This window comes from Plectropomus leopardus, chromosome 19 (genome assembly GCF_026936395.1).
Source record: "Plectropomus leopardus strain MGB_pleo_1.0 chromosome 19, ASM2693639v1, whole genome shotgun sequence".
NCBI classification, from domain to species: domain Eukaryota; kingdom Metazoa; phylum Chordata; class Actinopteri; order Perciformes; family Serranidae; genus Plectropomus; species Plectropomus leopardus.
The window spans coordinates 18,443,056-18,465,935 of NC_142194.1; the positions used below are offsets into that span (position 1 = coordinate 18,443,056).

The 22,880-nt window shown below is 38.1% G+C and overlaps 4 protein-coding genes and 1 pseudogene across 5 annotated transcripts; 2 read left to right on the forward strand and 3 right to left on the reverse strand.

Moving 5' to 3' along the window:
- Window positions 1–52: 52 nt before the first annotated feature.
- chlsn (cholesin) lies at window positions 53–14,832 on the forward strand. Its single transcript, XM_042507781.2, has 6 exons — window positions 53–183; window positions 435–568; window positions 663–764; window positions 8,911–9,122; window positions 10,704–10,785; window positions 12,265–14,832. The coding sequence occupies exons 2-6, from the start codon at window positions 449–451 to the stop codon at window positions 12,442–12,444; spliced, it is 696 nt and encodes a 231-aa protein (XP_042363715.2). The 5' UTR covers window positions 53–183; window positions 435–448; the 3' UTR covers window positions 12,445–14,832.
- LOC148186341 (G protein-coupled estrogen receptor 1 pseudogene) lies at window positions 756–4,204 on the reverse strand (annotated as a pseudogene). Its single transcript, XR_015774948.1, has 2 exons — window positions 4,134–4,204; window positions 756–2,593 (listed from the first exon to the last, which is right to left on the reverse strand). The product of XR_015774948.1 is annotated as a G protein-coupled estrogen receptor 1 pseudogene (transcript).
- Window positions 5,795–8,136, reverse strand: LOC121958687 (uncharacterized). The gene is made up of 2 exons (XM_042507779.2): window positions 7,805–8,136; window positions 5,795–7,167 (listed from the first exon to the last, which is right to left on the reverse strand). The coding sequence occupies exons 1-2, from the start codon at window positions 7,805–7,807 to the stop codon at window positions 6,085–6,087; spliced, it is 1,086 nt and encodes a 361-aa protein (XP_042363713.1). The 5' UTR covers window positions 7,808–8,136; the 3' UTR covers window positions 5,795–6,084.
- On the reverse strand, window positions 14,152–18,322 carry gnptg (N-acetylglucosamine-1-phosphate transferase subunit gamma). The gene is made up of 11 exons (XM_042507780.2): window positions 18,139–18,322; window positions 17,962–18,016; window positions 17,008–17,075; window positions 16,789–16,843; window positions 16,558–16,641; window positions 16,340–16,433; window positions 15,359–15,473; window positions 15,184–15,266; window positions 14,832–14,960; window positions 14,631–14,712; window positions 14,152–14,540 (listed from the first exon to the last, which is right to left on the reverse strand). Exons 1-11 carry the CDS (start codon window positions 18,203–18,205, stop codon window positions 14,461–14,463), a joined length of 912 nt encoding a protein of 303 aa, XP_042363714.2. The 5' UTR covers window positions 18,206–18,322; the 3' UTR covers window positions 14,152–14,460.
- tsr3 (TSR3 ribosome maturation factor) lies at window positions 18,317–22,714 on the forward strand. The gene is made up of 6 exons (XM_042508346.2): window positions 18,317–18,752; window positions 19,529–19,739; window positions 20,184–20,377; window positions 20,499–20,666; window positions 21,407–21,461; window positions 22,244–22,714. The coding sequence occupies exons 1-6, from the start codon at window positions 18,632–18,634 to the stop codon at window positions 22,401–22,403; spliced, it is 909 nt and encodes a 302-aa protein (XP_042364280.2). The 5' UTR covers window positions 18,317–18,631; the 3' UTR covers window positions 22,404–22,714.
- The last annotated feature ends 166 nt before the right edge of the window (window positions 22,715–22,880 follow it).

Genomic DNA, 22,880 nt, shown 5'->3' on the forward strand with positions numbered 1-22,880 from the left:
CCAAAGGAAATAAAAATGCAAAGACATTTTTATTGCTTTTTTTTCTTGGTGAGGACTTTGAAGGGTTAAATGCTGGACCATATCCGTCCAATCACGCTTCAGCTGTGCGACATCACTTCCTGTTTGAGTTCCCACGCTTCATGTGAGCTTCCTGGAGGTCTACACGTTTTTGTCACGGAGGAAGTAAGTAAAATAAGAACAGCGTGATAAAGACAAATGTTGGCTCTATAATTCAGTTTCAACAGCATTTTATGTGGAGGAACCACAGGAAGCGTTAAATATGTGTTTTGGCTGTGAAAACCGTTCACGTGTTTAGTTTAAATTGTATTCCTCATCCCTCTCAGTCTGTGAAGTTTATTGTCTGTATATTTAATACTGCATACAGTATGCACAATATGTGTATCTGTTGTCGCATAACATGTTTTTGTTTGTAGGAGTAAATTAAATCATGGCCAAAGACAAATCTTTGACAAAACCGGCTAAAAGGGAGAAGTTGAGTTCAAATAGCGAGGTCCACACAGAAGAAATGATGGACCCCAAAGTGAAAAAGAAAAGGAGAAAGGTGGAGGTGAGTAGCGCTGTCCTTTGCACACGTTTTACAAGACACAGCCTTAAATTACAAACATAAATAAAAAAATATCGATTTCTTTTATTGAATTCAGGAGGCTCCGGTGCAGATTCCTCATGAGGCAATAACAGCAGATGATACAAAACCGAAAAAGGAAAAGAAACGTAAAAAGAAACACATGACAGAGCAAACTGAGGTAAGCTGTCTCCCTTTGTTTCCGTGTAAAACAAACACAGTTGCAGGTTTCTGAGTGTTCAGGTGAACCCTGACTGCAGATTTGTGTTGCACTAAACAGAAAACTCTTAACTTGTGCTGGTAATAATCCAGTCCTCAAAATAAGGAGTTTAATGGTGCTTAAAAACACCAGAGCAGCTAAAAGTTCATACTTGTGAGGCCACTTGAATGTGAGTTGACAATTGTATCTTCCTTTTTTTTAATTTAAATACTTAATTCATTTAAATGGCAAACATTTGACCTGAAGTTCCTAGGTGGTATCAGAAATGTCTTTAAAAGCTGGCTTTATATTTGCTTAAAAGTGAAGACACTGTCAAAACTCCTAATCAATACATAAACCATAAAGAAAGTACTACGCAGTGTACTGCTTTTGTATTTCATACAACACCGCTTCAAAAAATCAGAACTGTCCCTTTAAATAACTCATTCAACACAGTCTGAGCTTTTGTATTGTCCATCAGTCTACACTGATTGCACAGACATGATGTTATCTCATATTGCTTTGGCTTACTGTATGCAGTCGGCATATTTTTCGGGGAGTAGAACAGTTTGTGGAAGGATATTAGAGCTTAAATGTGTAGACTGTCTTGTTCTGTCACATGCTGCATGGCCACATATGCTCGCAGCTGGTACATAGATGGATTTCCCCAAGGCTGACCTGTGCAGCTTGGCCCATCTGCTCCTCTCCTGGAGAAAAAGTCTCAGTTTATCCCGAAAAGTCTCCCCAAGGAAGCTGTAGATGAGCGGGTTCAGGCAGCTGTTTGAAAAAGCCGCCATCCTGACGGCATGACCTGTCAGAGGGTAGTGCTGCCACAGCGTAGCGCCGTCTGTGTCGCCTCTGAGAAGGTGAACACTTATAAACACGTTTTCCGGAAGCCAGCAGAGGAAGAAGACTAACACAGCCGCTGAGATCATCCGCAGGGCTTTCTGCCTGCGAGGCCTCTGCTGGGGGCCGTCTCGCCCCCTCTGGCTCCTCTGGAGCACCTGAGCTATTCTCCAGTAGCACAGACCCAAGGTGCAGAAGGGCAGCAAGAAACCCAGCATCACCTCCAGCCACTGGATCTGGGTCACATTTGCGAAGCAGAAGTGGAGCTCTCCCGCGTGCTGCCTCTGAGCTATGGCAAAGGGAAGCACGGTGAGCAAAGACGACGACACCCAGATGAGGCAGCAGCTGAGGCGTGCGCGCGGCATGCTGCGACCCATGAGGCCAGTCAGTGCCACATACCGGTCGAAGCTCATCCAGGATAAGAAGAAGACGCTGCTGTACATGTTGGCCTGCTGGAAAAGGTTCATGAAGGTGCAGAGGCCGGGCTTGTCGTAGTAGCCCTCCTTCAGGTTGAACACCTCGATCAGAGAGTCGGCCACGAGGGCGAGGTCGGCCACCGCCAGGTTCACAAAGTAGAGATCCGGGGCTGTCAAGCGGCCCCTGTGGTGCAGGTTGACCACTAAGATGAGGATGTTTCCGATGAAGCCGACAGGGAACAGGAATATAACGTAGAGGGCAGAGAGGAAGAGGCTGATAACGTAAAGCTGTCGACTCTCTGCAGCTGCTTGCAGAATATCAGCGACGACTGCCTTTGTGTCATTTAGCTGCACAGTGAAGACGCTGTAGTCCATGTACATGGTCATGTCCATATAACACTACTGTGTGGATCTGGTGTTAGCAGTAGTTATAACCATAAAGTTGCGATATAGTTTTCCAAGGGGTTCGTCTTAGTGGAGACTGTGGTGTCATCTGTTTCTTCATACTGCGCCGTGGTCGTGGATGGATAGTGATGCCCACTTTTTGTTCTGAACAGAGAGAAGTGCAGTAAGTCAACAGCTTCTCAAGACTTAGATTCAGTAAATGAGCAGACTTTAAGGAGGCAAAAACATCTATGTACAACATCAATTGACGACAGTAAAGACGGCAACATGAATATACCTAAATTAGTTGATGTTAGAGGTGTGGACTGGAGTCACAAATTGGATGGCAGTGTTTCCCACAAAATTAAAATCTATGTGTGGTGCTAGCTAATCACTTTTTTCATCAGGAGCAGTTACAGTTATAAGGTCAATAATTGATCTAATGATCTGGTCAGAACTTATCAGATTACTAGATGAGAGGAGCAGCTGCTGCAGAAGAGAGAGGGAGCAAACTTTTGCACCCAGCTTACGGTAAAGTTTACTTTGACTGCGCCCGGTGTTCTGCTGCATCGTCTATGCCCAGACTACGCATCGTGCTCCGAGAGTTTGGTGCAATGAATAATCAAGCGCTATATAAATTCCAATAGTGCTTCTAGTGAACAGTCCAGCGCCAGAAAGAGCCGTTTGAGTCAGAACTACTCGATACCTTCTCCCAAGTCCAAAGATTAAGAAGTATGTTATTTATTAAGTGTACCTTGAGTCAATTTATTTCCTGAATCAATTAATGCTTTTTATTCCCAGCAAGTCAACACTTAATTGCCCAGATGATCCACTTTGTTTGAACTAATCTGACAGCAGCCAATCAGACTGCAGGAGAGAATAATGACAATCTAACATTACGTTACCCAGTGGCAGTTTTAAAAAAATCAAACCAAATATAATTTTGTTCATTTACAAAAACTATGCGATAGTTAACAAAAAAAGAAATGCAGTGTGCAAAATGTATGGTTTAAAATATGTCTAAAAACAGATGGAAACGCAACAATTTCAGCATTACATCCAGTGAGGAGCGCACTGTGACTTGTTTGGGACTCGAATCTTAAAGTGAAGGACTTGGTTCTTGTCTGTCTTGACTTGAGATATGTGTGCCAAAAGACTTGAGACTTGTAACTTACAAAACAATGACTTGGTCCCACCTCTGGTTGATGACCAGTTTAAAAACAATGTGGAGCAATTTGGGATTGAGGGGCATTTCTTGTCTAAATATGAATCTGTATGTCTGCCCTTACAAATTTCATATAACATGCCATTCAAGATCATTAGACAAGATCAGCTGCAAAACCTCTCTTCTCTAAATATTTATCATTGTCTTATAGCTCTGCTTTAGCTGTTTCACTTGAAAAAAAGGCAAATTTGCTGCAGTTTTAAAAATTCTTCCAGACTCAACAGAGATTGTTTTAATATGAAATACATCCTTTTTAAGATACAAAATTGTGACAGTGGGTGGCCTGGTAGTCCCCTATTGTCCCCTTTTTATTTATTTTCATTTTGTCTCCACTTTCCATAAATAATAAATAAGTAATGAAATGCCCAGAAATTCTTTATAAATTGCACTAGCTGTTTTTTAAAATCTGAAAACCACAAGACTATACCAGTCAGTTAGATTTGATAAAAAATATTTTGTAATTTATATAAAAAAACCTACCCGAGGTTCCTTGCACTGCATTGCGGTGTTTTTAATCCTCCCCGTCTGTATGATGGTGACTTTGAGAGCAGGTGTCCCAGTAAATCCAGAGAAGTGTTTTGGTGCCACCCACTACTTCCACCAAGACACACACACATGCACGCACGCACGCACGCACGCATGCACGCAAATATAGAGTGTTTTCAGCTAAACCTGAAAAGTGTTTTTCATCATATCCTCACTTCAGTTTATTTCAAATATTTCTAAGCAATACATTAAGTAGCCAACAGAAACAACTCTTACGTATATTTTACATAGAGTTATTTTATTGCATAAATAATTATGTCAAATTAGGACACGGAGCCAACTTGTCAACACCGGCACTGAAGTGTGAACACGACATTGATTGTAGAATGTTAAAATATGTAAATAGGGGAGTCAGGCGAATTTAAGCAAAGACCGACTGACATCATATTTACACAAAACAAATCGCGCAGACGGATGACAGGCTCATTTTATCTTTTCTTGTCTTTAGACTCCTAAAAACAGCATTCAGCAGCACCTTTTGTTTTTTGTTTGGGCTCACAGGCACCTGTTTAAAACTACAGATGATCTGCCGTGTTAATGCTGTAATGCATCAGGTTTAATGCTTTTGAGATTTTCTTATAATGAGCAACATATTAGATCTTGCTACTATGATTTTACACAATGTGAATCAGATCTGACGTTTCACATGACGCCAACATCTAATGCAACCCAGCTCATTTATTAATTTTCCTACCGGTCCCTGCTTTGTGCCACTGTGTTGGCACTGATGCAAAATGTGATCCATGCAGGTCAGTTGTTCCTAGAACTGGTGCCCATCATTTTCTTGAAAAGAGTTTAGAGTATCACTCGTCTGGCTTGTTTTGGTTGTTTAGTTTAACAGCTTTAAAATAATTACATGGAAAATATTGACACTGTTGGCCTCAACTTAGACCCTGACTTTTATTTTTCCCTGAGTAAGTGTTTCCTATGTGGCATTCTGGGAATTGCAGAGGGTTTTCCAGGCGTTTTGTCTGAAAGGGCTTTTGTGCAAATTGTGTTTGTGCAAACTGAGTCTGTTTTCTGAGAAAAGAGGTGTGTCTAAGAGCAGGTTCAAGAGATATAAAATTGCACCTACTGCTGACAGCAAGTCTGGATCGACATCACTTTTTCACACATATTTAAACCTCTGAAGGCTGAACAAAAAGGCAAGAAGACACGTGGAAAGAGATTAGTAGATTTAGAAATTTTTTTTAAAAAAAGGAAAAATTTCAAGAGAACTATATTTGTAATTATCATAATTATATATCTTAAATAATTTTACAGTAATTATACATTTTAAGCATTTTTTTCACGTCATTTCCCTTTTCTTTTTTTCTTGTTTTTTTATTTACCCTTTTTTGTTCTTGTGTTTTTGTTTGGAGGGGTTGGTTTTTTCAAGTAATTTCCTTGTACTTTTTTTTAAAAACTAATTTCTTGGTAAATCCTTCCTTCTTAAGTTGGTCATTGCCTTTTTCCCATTATTTTGAAAGAAATTGAGCCAATTTGGCCATGTTGCAAAGGATTAATTTCTTATACATAGATGTTGATTTACAAAAACAAAATAAACATATTGTTATTATTACATCAGCGACTATAAGGACTGTACATGTTGACAATTCTCCATATGTACAGCAAAACATTTATTTTTGTAAAATACAAAATGCACAACAAAAAGAAATTTGAAGAACAGATTTGCAAATGTTCAGCACTGTAGACACTAAAAAGTGGAATACATGCATGTAAAAGGATTTCAATTTTAACTTAGGAGAAAAAGTAAAGCATTTCAGAAATTCCATTAAGAATATTTGAATACATCAGATTTCTTTATTTTAGTTTACTTTATTTTAGTCTTTATTTTGATGCATCAGTGGAGTTCTGTTCTCAAAGATGAGAGCGTCTTTGTCCTCTACGACTCTATGTCCTGCAGGGTGTCTGTGATCTCGCTGTGGGGAGCTATAATGTTTCTGTTGGGCTGCGTGCGCCCGGGACTCTGACAGCAGTCCCCCAGCTGCCTCAACACGCCGTGGAGACTCTCTCGACACTGCCTGTGCATGAGCAGCACGAGCAGGAGGCTGGTACTGCTCCCTGAGAACAAAACAAACTCAGCCACGCTCAGAAACGCTCGCTCGTGATGGCTCAGCCCCCCCTCTAGTTGTGCTAGCTGGGCTCCTCTCAACAGTGCCACGCCGTAGAAGAGCTGACAGAAAAACATGACCACGGTGACTGTCAGGAACACAGGACCCTCCTCTGAGCCGGAGAGGAAGCGTCCTTTAGATTTCCACTGCCGGACGCAGCCGCCTATCAGAAGTCCCAGTTGGAAGGTGTAGGGAATCAAAAAAGCTAGGCACAATCTAGCAGCTGCGTACGACACACCAGCACCAGCTGGATCCATAAAGCATTCAGCTTCTTTGTGTAGACCCTCACTGGGTCCACGAAGCCCAGCGAGCAGCAGAGAAATCAGGATAGAACTCAGGATCACCAAACCTGCACAGACCCAGTGCTTCCTCAGCAGGGCGTGGGACGGCGGATCCAATGTTAGCACATAAGCCATGAGAACTAAGACGAGCAGGCTGCAAAGAGAGACAGCGTTGATGGTGAAGGAGAGCGCGGCGCAGCCCAAACCTGTTGTAATCAGGTAGTGAGGTTTGTAGGCCACGGTGTGGAGAGAGAGGAGCAGCAGCAGCAGCTGGAGGCCACAAAAGGCCCAGAGCAGGCAGTCGAGCCAGGCCAGCCGTCTATGAGCTCTGTACGTCTGGATGAAGCTGTAGAGCAGGAAGCAGCCCGCCATGAAGCCGAGACCAGCGAAGAAACTGTAGACGTAGTTTGCCCTGGAGGTGATGTCATTGGCTGAAATTTCGTCTAAGTCGTTTTTAGAGGAGATTGTTGAGGTGAAAGTGTCCACGATGGTGGTGTCCATGATGGTGGGACTGTGTGATAACGGAGGTGTGGTGCTTCTCTCAGTGGCGAGCACGTCCACGCTTTGAGTCGACTGGAAATGAAAAGAGAAAACAACCACTGATGAAATCCTGTCCTCAGCTTCACCATTGTTTGTCGAGCATTTCCTCCCATCAGAGTGTGGTGAGATATCAGCCGAGTTCAGATCATTTGGATACAAGTGTATTTCACCTGGTGTCTGTAAATCAGCTGCTCATTTAGGACACAAAAACGAGTGGGAAAACATTAAGAGCAACTACGTTTGAGTAGGTAAACTCACTTAGACCCTCTGAGGCTGATCTTGATTTGTGACATTTCACTTTAAAGATCAAATTGAACTTTGAACTTTGACTTGATTAATCTGTAAAGCAGTTTGGGTTGCCTTTGGATATAAAATGTGCGATATAAATACATTTGCCTTGCTTTATCAGTTAGATTTACCAATCATAACATGGGTGTTCCACAGGAATACACCCTTACAACATATGTGCATTTCCTTCCTGAATCAACTCAAGCTAAAATTTTAACTGAACTTGAAGTCAGTATTTAAGACATATATAGTGCTATATATTTCTGAAAGAATGTATGACTACTTTCTTTCAGAAATCTTTTCAACAACCACATTGGCCACTCTTTGTCTGCTCCCATTTGAGGAACCTCCTGCTTTAGTGAAAACATATGTTTCCACTTACCATTTTTGTTTTCGTCACCCACTCGTCTTCTGTTTTGTATCCACCAGCCCCGACGCTGCCGATCGCCTCAAAGCTTCGAAAATGATGCTTGTTGCATGGACCCGGCTGCTCACTGTGAAGGATTTTTTATATTTCTGTAGGCAATACTCTGCCAGCATACTTTCAGAGTGACTTCGTGGCCATGTGATCAAAAATCTTTTCCTCCCCTCCCTCTTTTTTTTTTCTTTTTCATCACCGTGCAGACTGAGGACCGTTAAATCAGAGCATACTGTGCCCCTTGTTTAACTTCCCCTCAGAGTTAAACACAGTCTTTAAGTTGTGCTGTGGTTGCTGGCTGCTGCTGCTGCTTAATATCTTTAATTTGGTTTTTTATTTCTCGTTAGAAAATGTTGAAATAAGTCTTTTGCAAAGCTTCAAATACTCTGCAGACAAATAGGGAACTAGATTTATTTCTCCATCATTAAACTGAAATCCAATATTTGCTCTGATTCCAAATTCACTCACACAGCAGCTGTTTTGTTTCAAGGCTCCTCTGTGTGATTTGGCAAAAAAAACTGACGACAGGTGATTATTTTTAAACAGTGCATGCTTGTGCTGTGGATAAGATTGAGCGCTTTGAATGCTGAAAGTGTGTTGCGCACCACAGTAAACTTCCCCACACAGTATAAATGCATGTGATGCTGACCTCATAGGGCTGTCGATCCAGGAAACGTCCCTCTGCGCTGCAGCGCAACAGGAAGGGATTCAGACTTAAAAAGTGCTTTAGCTTTCACTGTCTTCACAAGATAGCACCAAAAAAAAGTCACATTAGTTTACTGTGTAAATCAAACTACGTTTATGTGAGGTATCTAGCAGTAGATCTCCAGAAAAGTTAAAAAAAAAAAAAAAAGGTAAAAAAACCCTGAAACTGGCAGGAAATGTCTATTGAGTACACAAAAATATATTATTGTTGTAACATTTTCTTATCATTCAATCACTCAGCGCAAGTTATTTTGGGATGTTTTGATAATTACATGAGTACAATCACATGAATGCTGAAAATGATAAGGGTCTACAAAGGAAGGCCTGTAAATGAAGATAACCTTTGTTTTGCTTTGGTGCGACAGATTTCAGATCCACCCCGTCGCCCGGAGGGGACACACGAGCTGGAGGGAGAGGAGGACTTGAGCCCTGAGGAGAAGCGGGTCATGGAGAGGAAGATGAAGAAGATCCTGAAAAAGGAAGAGAAGAAGAGGCTCAAAGCTGAGGGAGAGACCGTAAAGAAACCTGATGCATCTGGACCCATTGCACCTCAGCAGGCCTTAGATTACCTCACCTGGTAAGAGACAAGCGTATGTAGTTCAGGACAGCTGCATCGACATGTTGGCCTCCTGCCTATCATCACTTCTTACAGAGGAAACCAAAGGTTTAAAGCAAACCCATGTTTAAATCCACATAACCATGAAGCAACGAGGATATGGCTCAAACACAATGCACACATAGGCCGACAGTATTTACATTTATTTTTCAACTATTTTAAGGAATACTTCACTCAGAAAATTACCATTTGTATATCAGTTACTCACCCTGTGTTATGCTGAATTTGTGAAGAAAACATTTCTTTCTTGCATTCAACCACGGTGAACGAAGAATCCAAAAACTGAGAAAATTCTCAATAAATTGGGGTCCACTTTTATCAACAGCAAAACTATATCAAAACAACTCACACAACTCATGAATTTGGTATTTTAAAGGGTTAGTTCAGATTCACAAAAGTCACTTAATAATGAAAACTGACTGATGGAGGCAGCAGTAGACCAGCAGCTCCGGTGTTCAACAAGGTAAAATTACTGTTTTTGTCACCGGGTTTTGGCTTTAAAGAGAGTAAAGGTAAGTTTGACTTTCACTTCAGTTTTAAATCCTAAGGTTTGAGGTAAAATGGATGTGTTAAGGAATTGCTGTGCATAAATGAGACTTGGATTATACTGCATGAGTTGTAAGAGTTTATATGCCGGTGTTTTGATATAGTTTTGCTGTTGTTTAACACAAACTTGAATTACTTCAGTTCATGAATATTCACCCTTTTTTGAGTTTTCCTTCAAAACTGAGGCGTGTGAGAAAAAGAAAAAGCTTTATTTGCTAATTCAAGTGAACTCGACATGAGAAATTGATATACAAATGGTAATTTGATGGATGACGTGTTCTTTTAAGCTATGATATGCATCCAGAAGACCAAAAGTGGTTCACAAACCATCTTTTTTAAGTTGTCTGCTGCTAATATTTCACACATAAATACATGTAAGCTGGAGCACCCTGAAAATGTAATGTAATTCAGTACAGCCCTTAAAACAGAAAATGTTTTGGTTATGTTGGTTACTCATGTTGGGAATGTGTGCGAAGTGTGGCTTGAACTCTGGTTGACGGTATTGTTTGTGGTGTGCTGAGATTGGTAAATGATTGAATTAGATATTAAATGGAAATCCTTTTTCACATAAAGTTTCTGAAGTCTGAGAAAAATAACCCTGATGTTAAATTTAAAACAGAAAACCCGGGTCGTTGAGTTTGAAAGATGGTTGTGTTTACAAGGTAGGCAGGGTCTTGTTAAAAATCTTATCATGTTGCATTGTGGGAAGTGTATGATCCAGTGTTTGACAATAACTTGTATTAGTGACTGAAACTCAGGATGTCTCCTCTACTGCTTTGATTTTGACTATTCTTTTTCTAGTCTGTCTCTTGTGTTAAGGAAGTGCAAAACTAGATCTCTGTGGTATCTCTTCAAGGTTAAGGTCCTGCCTGTTGTTATGTAAATCGGAGGACAAAATACAGCAATCACAGCAAAGCAACCCAGTATGACACAGACACTAAACTGTTTTTAAAAAATCAACACCTTTATTTTATTTTGAACTGGTTTTGTCTGCAGCTGGGCTGAGAACCGCACAGAGTGGAAGTTCCAGAAGACGAGGCAGACATGGTTACTGCAGCACATGTTTGACCCCCAGCAGGTAAACATACCAGGTGTGAGCGCTCGATGATGATGATGGTGATGGTGAAGGAAGATTTTTCTCAGATAAGGTTTAGAGTGTGGGAAGTGTTGACCTCAGAACGATGTCTTCCTGTTTGATCAGTTTGTGAGTTACACCCACTCTCTTATCTCCGTTCAGCAAGTATAATAACGCAATTTAAGAATGCTATTTTTATATGCGTTTTGTGAACATGTCATCGTCGACAGTTACGCAGAACAATAAGGCGAATCTACGAAAAGTTGTTTTCAGTTTATAAATATTTATAAATCGCCCTGAAAATACATTTAATGATGATTTTTGTGCGCTTTCTTTTAAAACTACACAGTAAACTATTATTTACTACTAGATTTGATACAAATAACTTCCACTATTTATTTAGTAAAGCTACTTTCTCATTTAAAGGTGTATTTTGCAATTCTGGAAAATGATCTTTAATATTTGAAATCAAACACCCAAACAAGTACACCCCTCCTTGTTTACCGTGCCTCTCGCTCTCCTCGGCTTTCTCTTGACGCATCCATGGTCTTTCCTCTGTCCTGTGCACGAGCACAGCATAATAGCGTTATAAGTCACTTTGTTTGTTTTCAATTTCCAGAGTCAGGGCTGTGTGTGACCCCTGGATTTAAATATTTGCTAAATTTAACATAGTGAATAGGTTTAGGACTGCAGACTCCACCTTTGAGATAAAATGAACCTTTTATTCATTATAGCATGGAAATTTGATTGTTGCAGCAGCACAAGGACAGCAATGGTACTGATGAATAGAAAAAGTAAAAGAGACAAGAGGTGTATATATATATATATATATATCTAAAGTAAGACTAAAATGAAAAAAATTATATTATTATTATTATGTTATTATTAATAAGAGCATATAGAGTCAAAAATCGCAAGTCGAAGTGTGTTTAATTGCGGCAGAGTCCGAAGTCTAAATTAACAGTGTACACCAGACTGATATTATTAAGTAATAATACTTGGTGTTCATCTGTATTAATAGAGAAGTAATGTAAATATATAATATAGAATATGATGCAAAAATCAGTAACATATAACATGAAATAGTATAATCTGGTTAAATTATGACAAAGTGTGGGATATGAGATATTGTATAAGGTGAGGTAGTAATATAAGATATGATATATAGTACAGCAGTATGGCATCGGAATGGAATATAATATATACAAAGACTGTAGGCACAGAAGTATGGCATAATATAGTATAGATTCATTTGACATTATATTTAGTTAATTTGCAAACAGATAAAAGCAATTCCTACTATAAATAAACCAACAGTTTGATTATTCCTGTAAATGCACAATAAAAAATAATATTAAAAGATTAAAAAGACATGCACACACATTTTTTTGTAAAATAAGAGAAAACCAGATATTCATATGTAAACTCATGGACAAACAACAGGATATAAGCAACACAATCATCTAAAATACTTCCTCTCAGATTCCAGATGAGAAGTTCTCCGTGCTGCTCGAGTACCTGGAGGGGCTTCGCGGAGGGGCCAAAGACATCACAGTGCAGAAGGCCTTAGTCCTGATCGAGGAGTCGGGACAAGCACCAGAGGACAGAGACATCCAGCAGAGGGCGCACAGAGCCAGAGAAGTTATCCAGCTGCTGTCCTGAACCCACCACCATCAAACAGAGGCATGGAGCCCACCGGAAAAGACTGAGGCATGTTTGTTGGTCAGTGGACTGAATGATTGATGGCCCTGGTCTCAAGCTAAAACATGTTGTTTATGTGTAGTTTTTTTGGACAGGTTCCTTAGAAAAAAGGATGTGTTTTGATTAAATTAGCATTATTGCTCACATTTTTTTATTTAAATGTGTTAATGTGTAATTTAAATGCCAAATTTTCTGGCATACAATTTCAGAACTTTTCCATGACTTTTCAAGGACCCCTAATAGTGCTTTATTTCCTTTTGGTATATGCCTGACATTTTTTTCAAATATATATCAATTTCAGACATAACTTCATTTAGCTGGTGTACATGAAGGAAGAGACAGAACACACGGTGAAAATAAGAAAATGGACATGATTGTAAACAAAGTACCACACAACGCATTTTAAACCAATGTCATGTTGACAGCTACAGAAAACATGCATGGGAATTATCTGGAGGGTTATCCAAATATTATTTTAACAGTAATGTCATTATACCCAGCACAATTCCATTACTTTTCCAAAGGTTTTATTTTTACCAATTCCATGACTTTTCCAGGCCTGGAAAACATGATTGTGAAATTTCAAGACTTGTCCAGATTTTACATTACTGTGGGCACCCTGAAAACTTCTGGAAAACTGCAGAATGATATAAAAAAAAAACATCTGAAAACTAAAAATACTGGACCCACATTTATGTTACAGATACAGTAGCTATTTCCAGCTCCAGATGTAAAGAATTCAGAATTCAGTTTCTCTTTTCTGGACTGATGACAGATGTTGATCCTCCAAAGATGCAATAGACAGCTGGGCGACTGCTGCAGTGAGGAGTCTCAGGAATGTTTGTAGTCTAGACATGTTTGTGCCTGTTAAAGCCCATAATCTGGGATGTCACTGAGGAGAATAACTTTTCTCATCTGCTCCAGGTATGAGCATGATAATGTTTTGGTTCTCCTCCCCTTTCCAGCTCAGTAGTTTATTGCCCTTAGATGTGTGTTTGTGCATTTCTACCTAATGTTGAGCTTAGCATGGACCCATTCTGAACCTTTCTTCTCACATGTAGCTTCACTTCAAATAGTTGTTCCCATAATTCAGACCTCATTTATGCCATAAACACACATATGCAGTGCAGTAGGTACCAAAGCAGCTGCCAGTTCAGGTTGCAGCATCAAGGAGGGCATATGCATGTTTTGACTCTTAATTCAGGTTCTTAACTTTTCAGGAAGGAAACTGATTCTCTATATGTAAGCGAGGGCTGCTGATATCACTTCCTAGATGTATAAAAATAAACCCAAATACAGTACAAGTCATATTTCAAAGACTTTTAGTTCCTCTAACTGTATAAAGGCACAAATAACAACATAAGCCTATATCTGTTAAGATTTTTTGCAATACTTTTCCCTTTCAGTGTGGCACAAATAAAACATACCAATTATTTCATGAAATGTTATGTCCTTGAAGAAAATAATAATCCAGTTATTCTGTCTATGATGTCTTCAAAAATGTATCTCCTACTTGGCGCAAGACATCCAGATTTTCAGTGCACCAGTCAAATACAGATCAGGAAACAAAAAAGGCCCCAGTAACAAGTTTTTTGAGAATCAACTTTTTTCATGTAAGAAGTTTGTAAACCTAGAGACTTAAATACCGAGACATATATACTTAAAACGTTTTGCCTCTCTTAAAACTTTATTAAAAATGTTTTTCTCAATATGGTCGCATGATAACAGTATTTGATACATTAACAAGACTGACAGGAAGTCCTCAAGAGAGGCAGCTGAGTGATGTTACACCTCAAAAAGTCAAAAGTGCAAAAGTCTGACAAGTTTATCCACAAATGAGTTTTTTTTCTCAGTGTCACTTATATAAATTAACCTTTCGTGCCATCACCAGTGACAGCAATATTGTCCAGCGAGTGTCTGCGTCACTCATGATCAACAAAATCTTCAGACCCACTGTGGGAGGTGACGTGCTCATATTCACAGCAAATCAATCAGGCCGTTGTCTCCCCGTGCATGTTGCTCCTTAACTGTTGCACTCACTGTGCTTTTTGCCTCATCTGCAACATAAAGCAAAGATAATCCACAAAATAATGCTATTAACACTGTAGAAAACTTGAATGAGTCGCAATCTGATTGAGTTCACTTACCTTGCTGTGAATCAAAGGGAATATTGTGTTGAGTGAGGAGAGCTCGGAGTCTCTCAATCTCTTCTCTCTGTTTTTGGTAATCCTGTCGGAAAATATATTGAAAATGCACATTTTCTATCACACATTTTTAAACAGTATTGTACTCATACTATACATTCTTTTTGTAGGCTGTTATTTGGAAGAATACATAAATGTAAACACCTCTGTACATTTCTGTAGTGAATTGTGTGCTCTTGATTCAGCTGCAACTTCTGGTGGCTTTATCTTCACTTTTTGGCTCTTCAGGAGACCAGCGTCCTCAAAAATATCCCTCAAAAGATTGTTGTAACCCTGCAGCAAACATACATTATGTTTTAGTGGGCCATTAAACAAATTATTAAAACTAGAATTAGTATGGTAATTGTGAGGCTGCACTACGAAATGTAAATGGCAGTTTAATATCCCATGCAAATTGTATAAAGGACAATGTGTCTGTGTTTTAATCAATTGGGGATCCCTAATTACACCTTTACATTTTATCAGCTCGCAAGTGATCAGCCAAACTGGTCTTTACCTGCTCAGTTATAAGACCTTCATAGCGAGCCTGCTCAGCTTCATCCCATTCCCTTTGGAGCGTCTCACTCAGTGTCGGATACACTTCAAAAAGGGCACACAACTGATAAGATACAGTATTAACACTGACTCAGCACGCTGCTTACTTACGCTGTAAGATGGTTCTTTTGTCTTACCTAACAGGGAATGTGGATGACAAACAAGCGGGGTCTCAAAGGTTAGCGAGTACACACAGGTGCTGGGCTCTGAGACTTGGGCAAGCTTGGTGCTTGAGCTGCAGACAAAAATCACCTACAGAAAAATGAAAAGAAACTTGACTGACTGACTGACTGGTATTTATTTTGAACATGTTCAACAAACAAAACAAAACAAAAAGCAAAATAACAATAATTGAAATGAATGTCCATAAAGGAGTAGGAGGAAGTATAAAACTTATTTCCAACCCCTCAATTAATTCATGAACTTCTCTAACATGTAAATGCACATACATACACTCACATAATTACATTCACACAATTATATAAATATAAGCATACACAAATACTCATATACACATATATGTAATTAATTAACTCTTTAAGTGTTCATAATGTTAATTTATTAATTAAAATGATCTTTATTGCAGAGTAGTATTGTGAAATGTCTTTAAAGTGTCAAAATATTTGGTCTAGACTTGTTGGTAATATTGACTAATGAATTTGCTGTTCACTGTTTGGGTCGGATCGCCTCCTGTCATTTAATTGGTCTAATATTGGGAGTTCCTTAATTCTGTTGCATGACTACCAGAAAGAGTTTAAAGGGACAGTTCAGCCCCCATTTTTTTTTAAAGTATATTTTTCCTCTCATCTGTAGTGGCATTTATCGATCTAGATTGTTTTGGTGTGAGTTGCCGAGTGTTGGCGATATCTGCAGTAGAGATGTCTGCTGTCTCTAGAATATGATATATCTAGATAGCTTGTGGTGTTCAAAGTGCCAAAAAAAACATTTGGAAAACTGAACAGCAAATTCCTTTTCCAAAAATCATAACCCAGTTACTCAAGATAACCCACAGACCTTGTTGTGAGCAGTTTCATGCAGGAACTATTTTTTTTCCACTGGCACTTCGAGCACCTCTGCACAGGTTAACTGTTCCTTTAAATATTTAAGGCAAAGCTAACCTTTGTTTCCCTGTTTCTTGTTCCACAAGTATCCCCGTCTCTCATCCACATGCCAGTGAAAGTGTTGTTTGCCATTTCCCACTCCTGCCAGATCCTGTTGGAAACATGCAAAACTGCTGCCATTAGAATAAACCCACAACTTACTGGCAATCATTCACATATTGATATCTGCCATAAAGGTAACTGTAGGTAATGTGGGGGAAGGTAACCCAACTTACCCCAGTATCCCACTGTAGGCATTCCATCTAAAGGACTGCTCGTGTTGGGTAATGTTGTGAAATGGACAAAATTCATATTTGTACCTGCAAAATCACCAAGCACACAAATACCATGTTATGTCTTTGTATTTGAACAAACAATCTGCATTCAAAACAAGTCACTGTCAAGAGGCAGCAGAAATGTGGATCACGTGTGAGCATGAGAGCACGTGTCAGGTGTAAGATACTCACATTGACTCTGTGAGGCTGAAGCACTTTCCAGCAAGCCGATGAAAGTGTGCAGGGCCTTGAGAAAAGACATTCACATCAACATGATAAGTCAATTCAGTGACTGAGTTAATCGACAGAAAATCTCTTGCTAACTTTGTCAACATCTAATGGTTAACCACTTTCCTTTACGGCACAGGATCAAAGAAAATGTAGGCTTTCAGTTATATCAGACTGTTTTACCAGATACTGGAGATGGGGTGACTTTAGGCTGTAGTCTGCTTCCCTGACCCACAAAAGGATTATTCAACCTAAACACAGAAACACACAGAAAAAAATGTTTGTTTTTAGGTTTGATAGCTGCAAAAAAGAAAAAAGATGACACAGTGGTGGAGACCTCCACACACACTCCATATTACTCAAAGGGTTACCCCTCTGTATGACACAATGTCCATGGAGATCTCTATTGCCCGGTCAAATGAGGCCATGGTAAATAAAATTGAGGCTCTGGCTAAGGCAATGAGGAAAGTCAGGCAAATGTATGTATATGAATCAGGTTGGTCATTATTATTTGTTTATTATGCTAAATGTGTGTTTGTTTTCTTTTTTTTTTCCTTTTGTAAATCTTTATATCATACGGCATAAATATCACAGGTCATCTTAAACCATCTTGGGAGGGGAGGGGACACAAAGTTTAGACAATAGGTTCATTTTCCTTCTGGAGTTTCAAGCAAAATTTTTAAACATGGACAAGGGATGATAATTTATAGACAATTGATTAATCGGTCATTAAGAATTTAACTGAACATGTGATACTTGACTGATCAATCAATGGGCTATACAATGCTGGTAATGTATGTCTAATAGATTGCTGTTAGGTTTAATTTAAGAAAAAAAGCAGTTAGTATTGTCTGAAATAAGCATACGTTTTTTTTAATAGCGATTAATCGATTGTCAATTTGACCAATACTGGACTGAGGAAGTGCTTACAATTACCCTAATACCCTAATATGGACACCTATGGATGAGATGCAGCTATGTATATATATATGATTTATAAATTATACTATGCAAAAAAACTTGTGATCACAAAAAAGAAAAAATCCGCGAGGAAAGGGCTAGTGTTAACAAGGTGAACCCTATGATATATATACATATATATATATACATATATATATATATCTTTGCTTAACGTACCCAAATGTGTTTGGCTCCTCTACAATCTTCATTTTACCGGCGAATCCATGGTTTACTGTGCAAAGAAAAAAACATGTCCACATCAACTCAGCTCACACACAACCATATGTCCCAATATTCATGGCGCATCTGGTTTGGTATTGACAAATAAACTGGGCGGAATATTCAATCACTTACTGAAAAGACACACAGAGACCATCCACAGTCTTAATAAACGATTAATTCCGTTACACAAACACTGCATCGCTGATTTTTTTAGTGATTTAACGTCCTATTAGGTTGTTTTCTGGGCACATTTCCTGCTTTGGTAGTAGTTCGTCAGGTGACAGGGCACGTGATCAAAATATCATGTGAGCATGCGCTGTTGACGTCTTGGACCACGGCGTGCTTTCCGCGATACAAAGTAACTAGAGCTAACTAAACTTTATTTTTGATGGTGTTAAAAACCAATGCAGGATAAACGGAGACTAATTCCAGTTTTACTGTAGTAATCTCTTGTAATCGTTCAAGGTGTACACGTTGATACAAAACGAATCGTTTACTTTTTGTGACACAAATACTGGCGTCAGGTACAACTAGCTAGCTAGCTAATGTCAGAGTAAACAGACATCGGTTGGTTAATGCAGGCTGAAATCTGGCAATAGCTAACTAGCTGTCCACAGGCTGCAACATGGGACGAAAGAAGCAGGGCAAGACTGTGCGCCCTGACAACAAGGGCAAAGAAAAGAGACATAAAATGAAGGGGAAATCCTTAGAGGCCTTTACAGAAGAAATGCACACTGCTCTTGAAGGTAATGCATTGACTATTTATAACACAAGGATATGTTGAAATTGTTTTGCGCTTGCCCCATTTTCTACAAGACCAAGATTTAACAAAGCAAAATAGTTATTAAAAAAAAAAAAAAGACAAATATTACAGGAATTACTATACCCAGCTAGAACTACATTTATTACATGAAATTCCTGTATTTTAGTAAAGGGCTTTAAGGTTTTGATGCATTATATTTTTAAGGATATAAAAATGATTGCAGAGTTCCTGCAGATCCCTTAAAAATAGTAAACATCTAAAAAGGCATTTAATTTATTAGTTTAAAATCTAAAAAAAACTATTTACTAAATGCTTCTTGCATTAATATCACTAAAGAGTCTTGTTTTATGTTACAATCAATCTTTGAAAAGTGAAATAAATCCTCCCTAATTTTTAGTACAAAATTTCAATTCAAGTAGCAAAAAGAGTCTTAAATAGTCTCAAATCACACTTGCTTTACATTGTAGGAACTCTGGGATTGAAACAATGTTGGCTGTTCATATTCTTTGCAATATGCTTATTTAACACCACCTCTGGCAACTTATGCAATATATTGCTATTAATTAAATAACAGCTATTTGGTTGTACACTGATGTCTTTAAAGGCCCAGTGTGTTGCGATTTGCAGTTCTCAGCTTGATGCTACTAAGTCTTCCTAAATCTTACACACTGGCCTTTTAAGGGAAAAAAGGTGCAAGAATATGAGTGCTCACACTCACATCATAATGCACACTATGTCCTCTGTCTCTGTGTCTTTCAGCAAGTCTTCACCCAGAGGAGGGATCAGAGGCCCCTCAGGTGAAACTGCCCTGTCCACTTGCCATGTGGGAGTTGGGTCACTGTGATCCCAAACGTTGTACTGGCAGGAAATTGGTACGCAAGGGCTTTGTGCGCAACCTGCGCCTCAATCAGAGATTTAATGGGCTCATACTGAGTCCGATGGGCACAAAGTACGTGACCCCAGCAGACAGGTATGCATTTTTTTTCATTTATCAGTATAACTCATATCATGATTTACTGCCACATATAACAGTTAATCTAGTTCTTGTTTTTAAATAATTTGATCAGTTGATTAAGATTGATCGTAAGATATTTTATGTCTGATGCATAGCCTAAAAAAGCACATTTATATTATATATATGTATTATATTATATTGTATATTTATTTATTTGAGTATTTCAAAATCTGTCAGCCCAACTTGCAAATATTCATAGCTTTATTATTATTATTATAATTGTTTAATAATAATAATTATTATTATTATTTTATGGAAAACCAAAATGGTAATTGATTATCAAAAGTATGTAACCATAATACCATAACAATTTATTTATTTTTTTAAATGTCTTTACTAAATATCTTATTGTGATCAACTGTTTGGGATAAAACTTTTTGTATGCCCCTTTATGTACAGAGAAATTGTGGCTCAAAGTGGCGTAGCAGTGATCGATTGTTCCTGGGCTAAACTGGAGGAGACTCCCTTCAGTAAGATGGTCGGAGCTCATCCCAGGTTGCTGCCGTACCTCGTAGCTGCAAACCCCGTCAACTATGGCAAACCTTGCAAGTTATCTTGTGTTGAGGCTTTTGCTGCTACGTTCTGCATTGTTGGTAAGACTTTAGCTTTAGTTATTCAGGAGTTATTTACTGTGATGTATTCCTAACTGCTTCCTGTTTCCTGTTTCAAGTCATGGTTGTTAAACTCTAATATACTGTATCTATTTTTTTTAAGGTTTTGAAGAACTAGCAGTGCTCTTGTTGCACAAATTCAAGTGGGGCAAAGTGTTCCTGGATCTTAATAAAGTTCTGCTGGACCGCTATGCTGCATGCCAGTCTGAGGAAGAGCTGCTCGCTGCAGAAAAGGAGTTCTTAACGTCTAAACCAGAGGAGGAGGATTTTGGTAAAAATGGCAGAAATAAATAAATTGGGCTTCTATTAAATGTTTCCCTATATATTTTTGTAGTAATTTGGAGTAATTTGGGTTTAAGTCCCACATCTGTCCTTATTTTTTAGTCTTGGTTTGGCTTTATGTACAACTTAAAGCGTTAAAATAGTTAATATCAATTAAACTTGGTTATGGTGAAAATTTCAAATTGAACAATCCCAAGTAACTGCATTTTAGGCAAACTGGACTAAAATATAATGTTTTTATTCCATTTCATACTTGCTCCATTTTTTTTTCTATGGTGACTCACCACTGCTGAATTATTGTTGGGGAAACACTGATCTCATACAAACACTTGTGATGTGAAAATCATAAAACATAGTTCTTCAGGGCTTTACGCATTACAAATTACTTATGTGGTATAATGTAATTCATCAAAAAATCGACATTTGAAGTTGTGACATGTGGCTCTAGGCAGCTTTCTCTATTTTTTTAAAAGATTGATATAAATGTGTCTTGTGCGTTGTTTCCTAGTCTAATGAACGATAATTATGCAGATTTGCCGCTTTGCTTTACTTTATTGATGTGATTGTGATTAACTCAAATCTCTAAACAAGTCAGAGATGTAGGGCAGTGGTTCAGAAGTCTGGAACCAGGCTAATTGTTTCCAGCCTGCCTGGAAAGTTGCCCTACACACAGAGAAGGGTGCATTTTGTTGCTGAGTTATGAGTTCTAATTATCTGTCTTGTTCACAGATCCATTTGATGTTAACTCAGGAGTAGAATGTAGGAATCTCAACAGACGCCTGTGGTAAGCATTTAATATTGTCATGAGTCCAATATGTTTATATCCTATCCTATCAGATGCACTGTTTGTTTGCACCCCTAATATTCATTGTAGGGATGAATATTAGGGGTCGACAGATCATCGGCCTGCCTGAATATTGGAGCTGATAATTAGCATTTTGCTGATTATCTGTATTGGCGTTTTATTGCAGTGATTACTGATACAATTTGTTAAATAAAAAGTCCAAAGAAAGTGTTTTACTTTGTAAAACCCCAGGGAGCTATTTTTAATTTATTCATTTTTCATTTAAATTTTCACTTGACTATAAAAAAATAGTTGCTAGGAACTTTCTGTATATGATGTTGAAAGTTTCAGTTTTTAATTAAACATTTGCTAAAGTCATTTTAGCAAAGTTTTGTGTTAGAATTAATTATATTCCAAATTCTAAATTTTCACAGAAAGATTTTCATTTTTATTGTAAATGCACATTATATTGGTTATTGGTCCCATTAACTACTAATTATCGGTATCGGTATTAACCCTGAAAAACCAAAATCAGTTGACCCCTAATGAATATGATGATAAATGATCAGTTGGGATCCAGTACTTTTACTGCTGACAGTTGGACAATTGTTTGAATTGTGGTGTTTCTTTAGTAGTATGTCACTTTGTAAAACCTTTAAATTTGCAACAGAAAGTAACTTAACACCAGCTAAAATTCAAAAACTAATAAGCCATATCTGATCCCAGTTTGTTTTCCATGGGTATGGCTACTGAGTTCTTCAAACTGTCATTTCTGTATTCAGTGCACCTGAAGATGATGACTCGAGTGAGGATACAGACAAATCAGAAGATGACGAGGATGACGAGGATGAAGCAGAAGATGAAAAAACAGAAAGCAACCATGAGTCAAGAACAGTTTCTCATCATTGTAATGAAGAGGAAGAGACTGAATCAGACTCATGACAATAAAGCATATTTACTTTGTATTTTCCTTTACATATACAAATGTAACGAATATGTGAATATGTATGTATGTGTATATATATATATGTGTATATATATGTATATATATATATATATACATAGTTCTTTATTAAGATCCAAACAAAGAATACAGACAACATGTACAATGCATATAGTCAGAACAAAACAGCTGTTTTTAATAATGTATACATATTTACTGTAAGTTCTGGTTGTATTTTTGTGAAGAGACCACTGAGAAATAAATATGATCTTTATAACCTTGTTAAAATAAAGTTTAAAGTGGCCTAAGACTTTTGCATAGTATTGCACATAATCTGAAGACGATTTGGGATTATCAGGTTTCATTAAAAATGATTTTTTTTAAAAGTTTATTTTTATGTAAAACGACTAAATAAAATGAATATCTGCAACGTTCATTAAGTTTAGAGTTCATAGTGGAGTACGTGACGGTTAAAC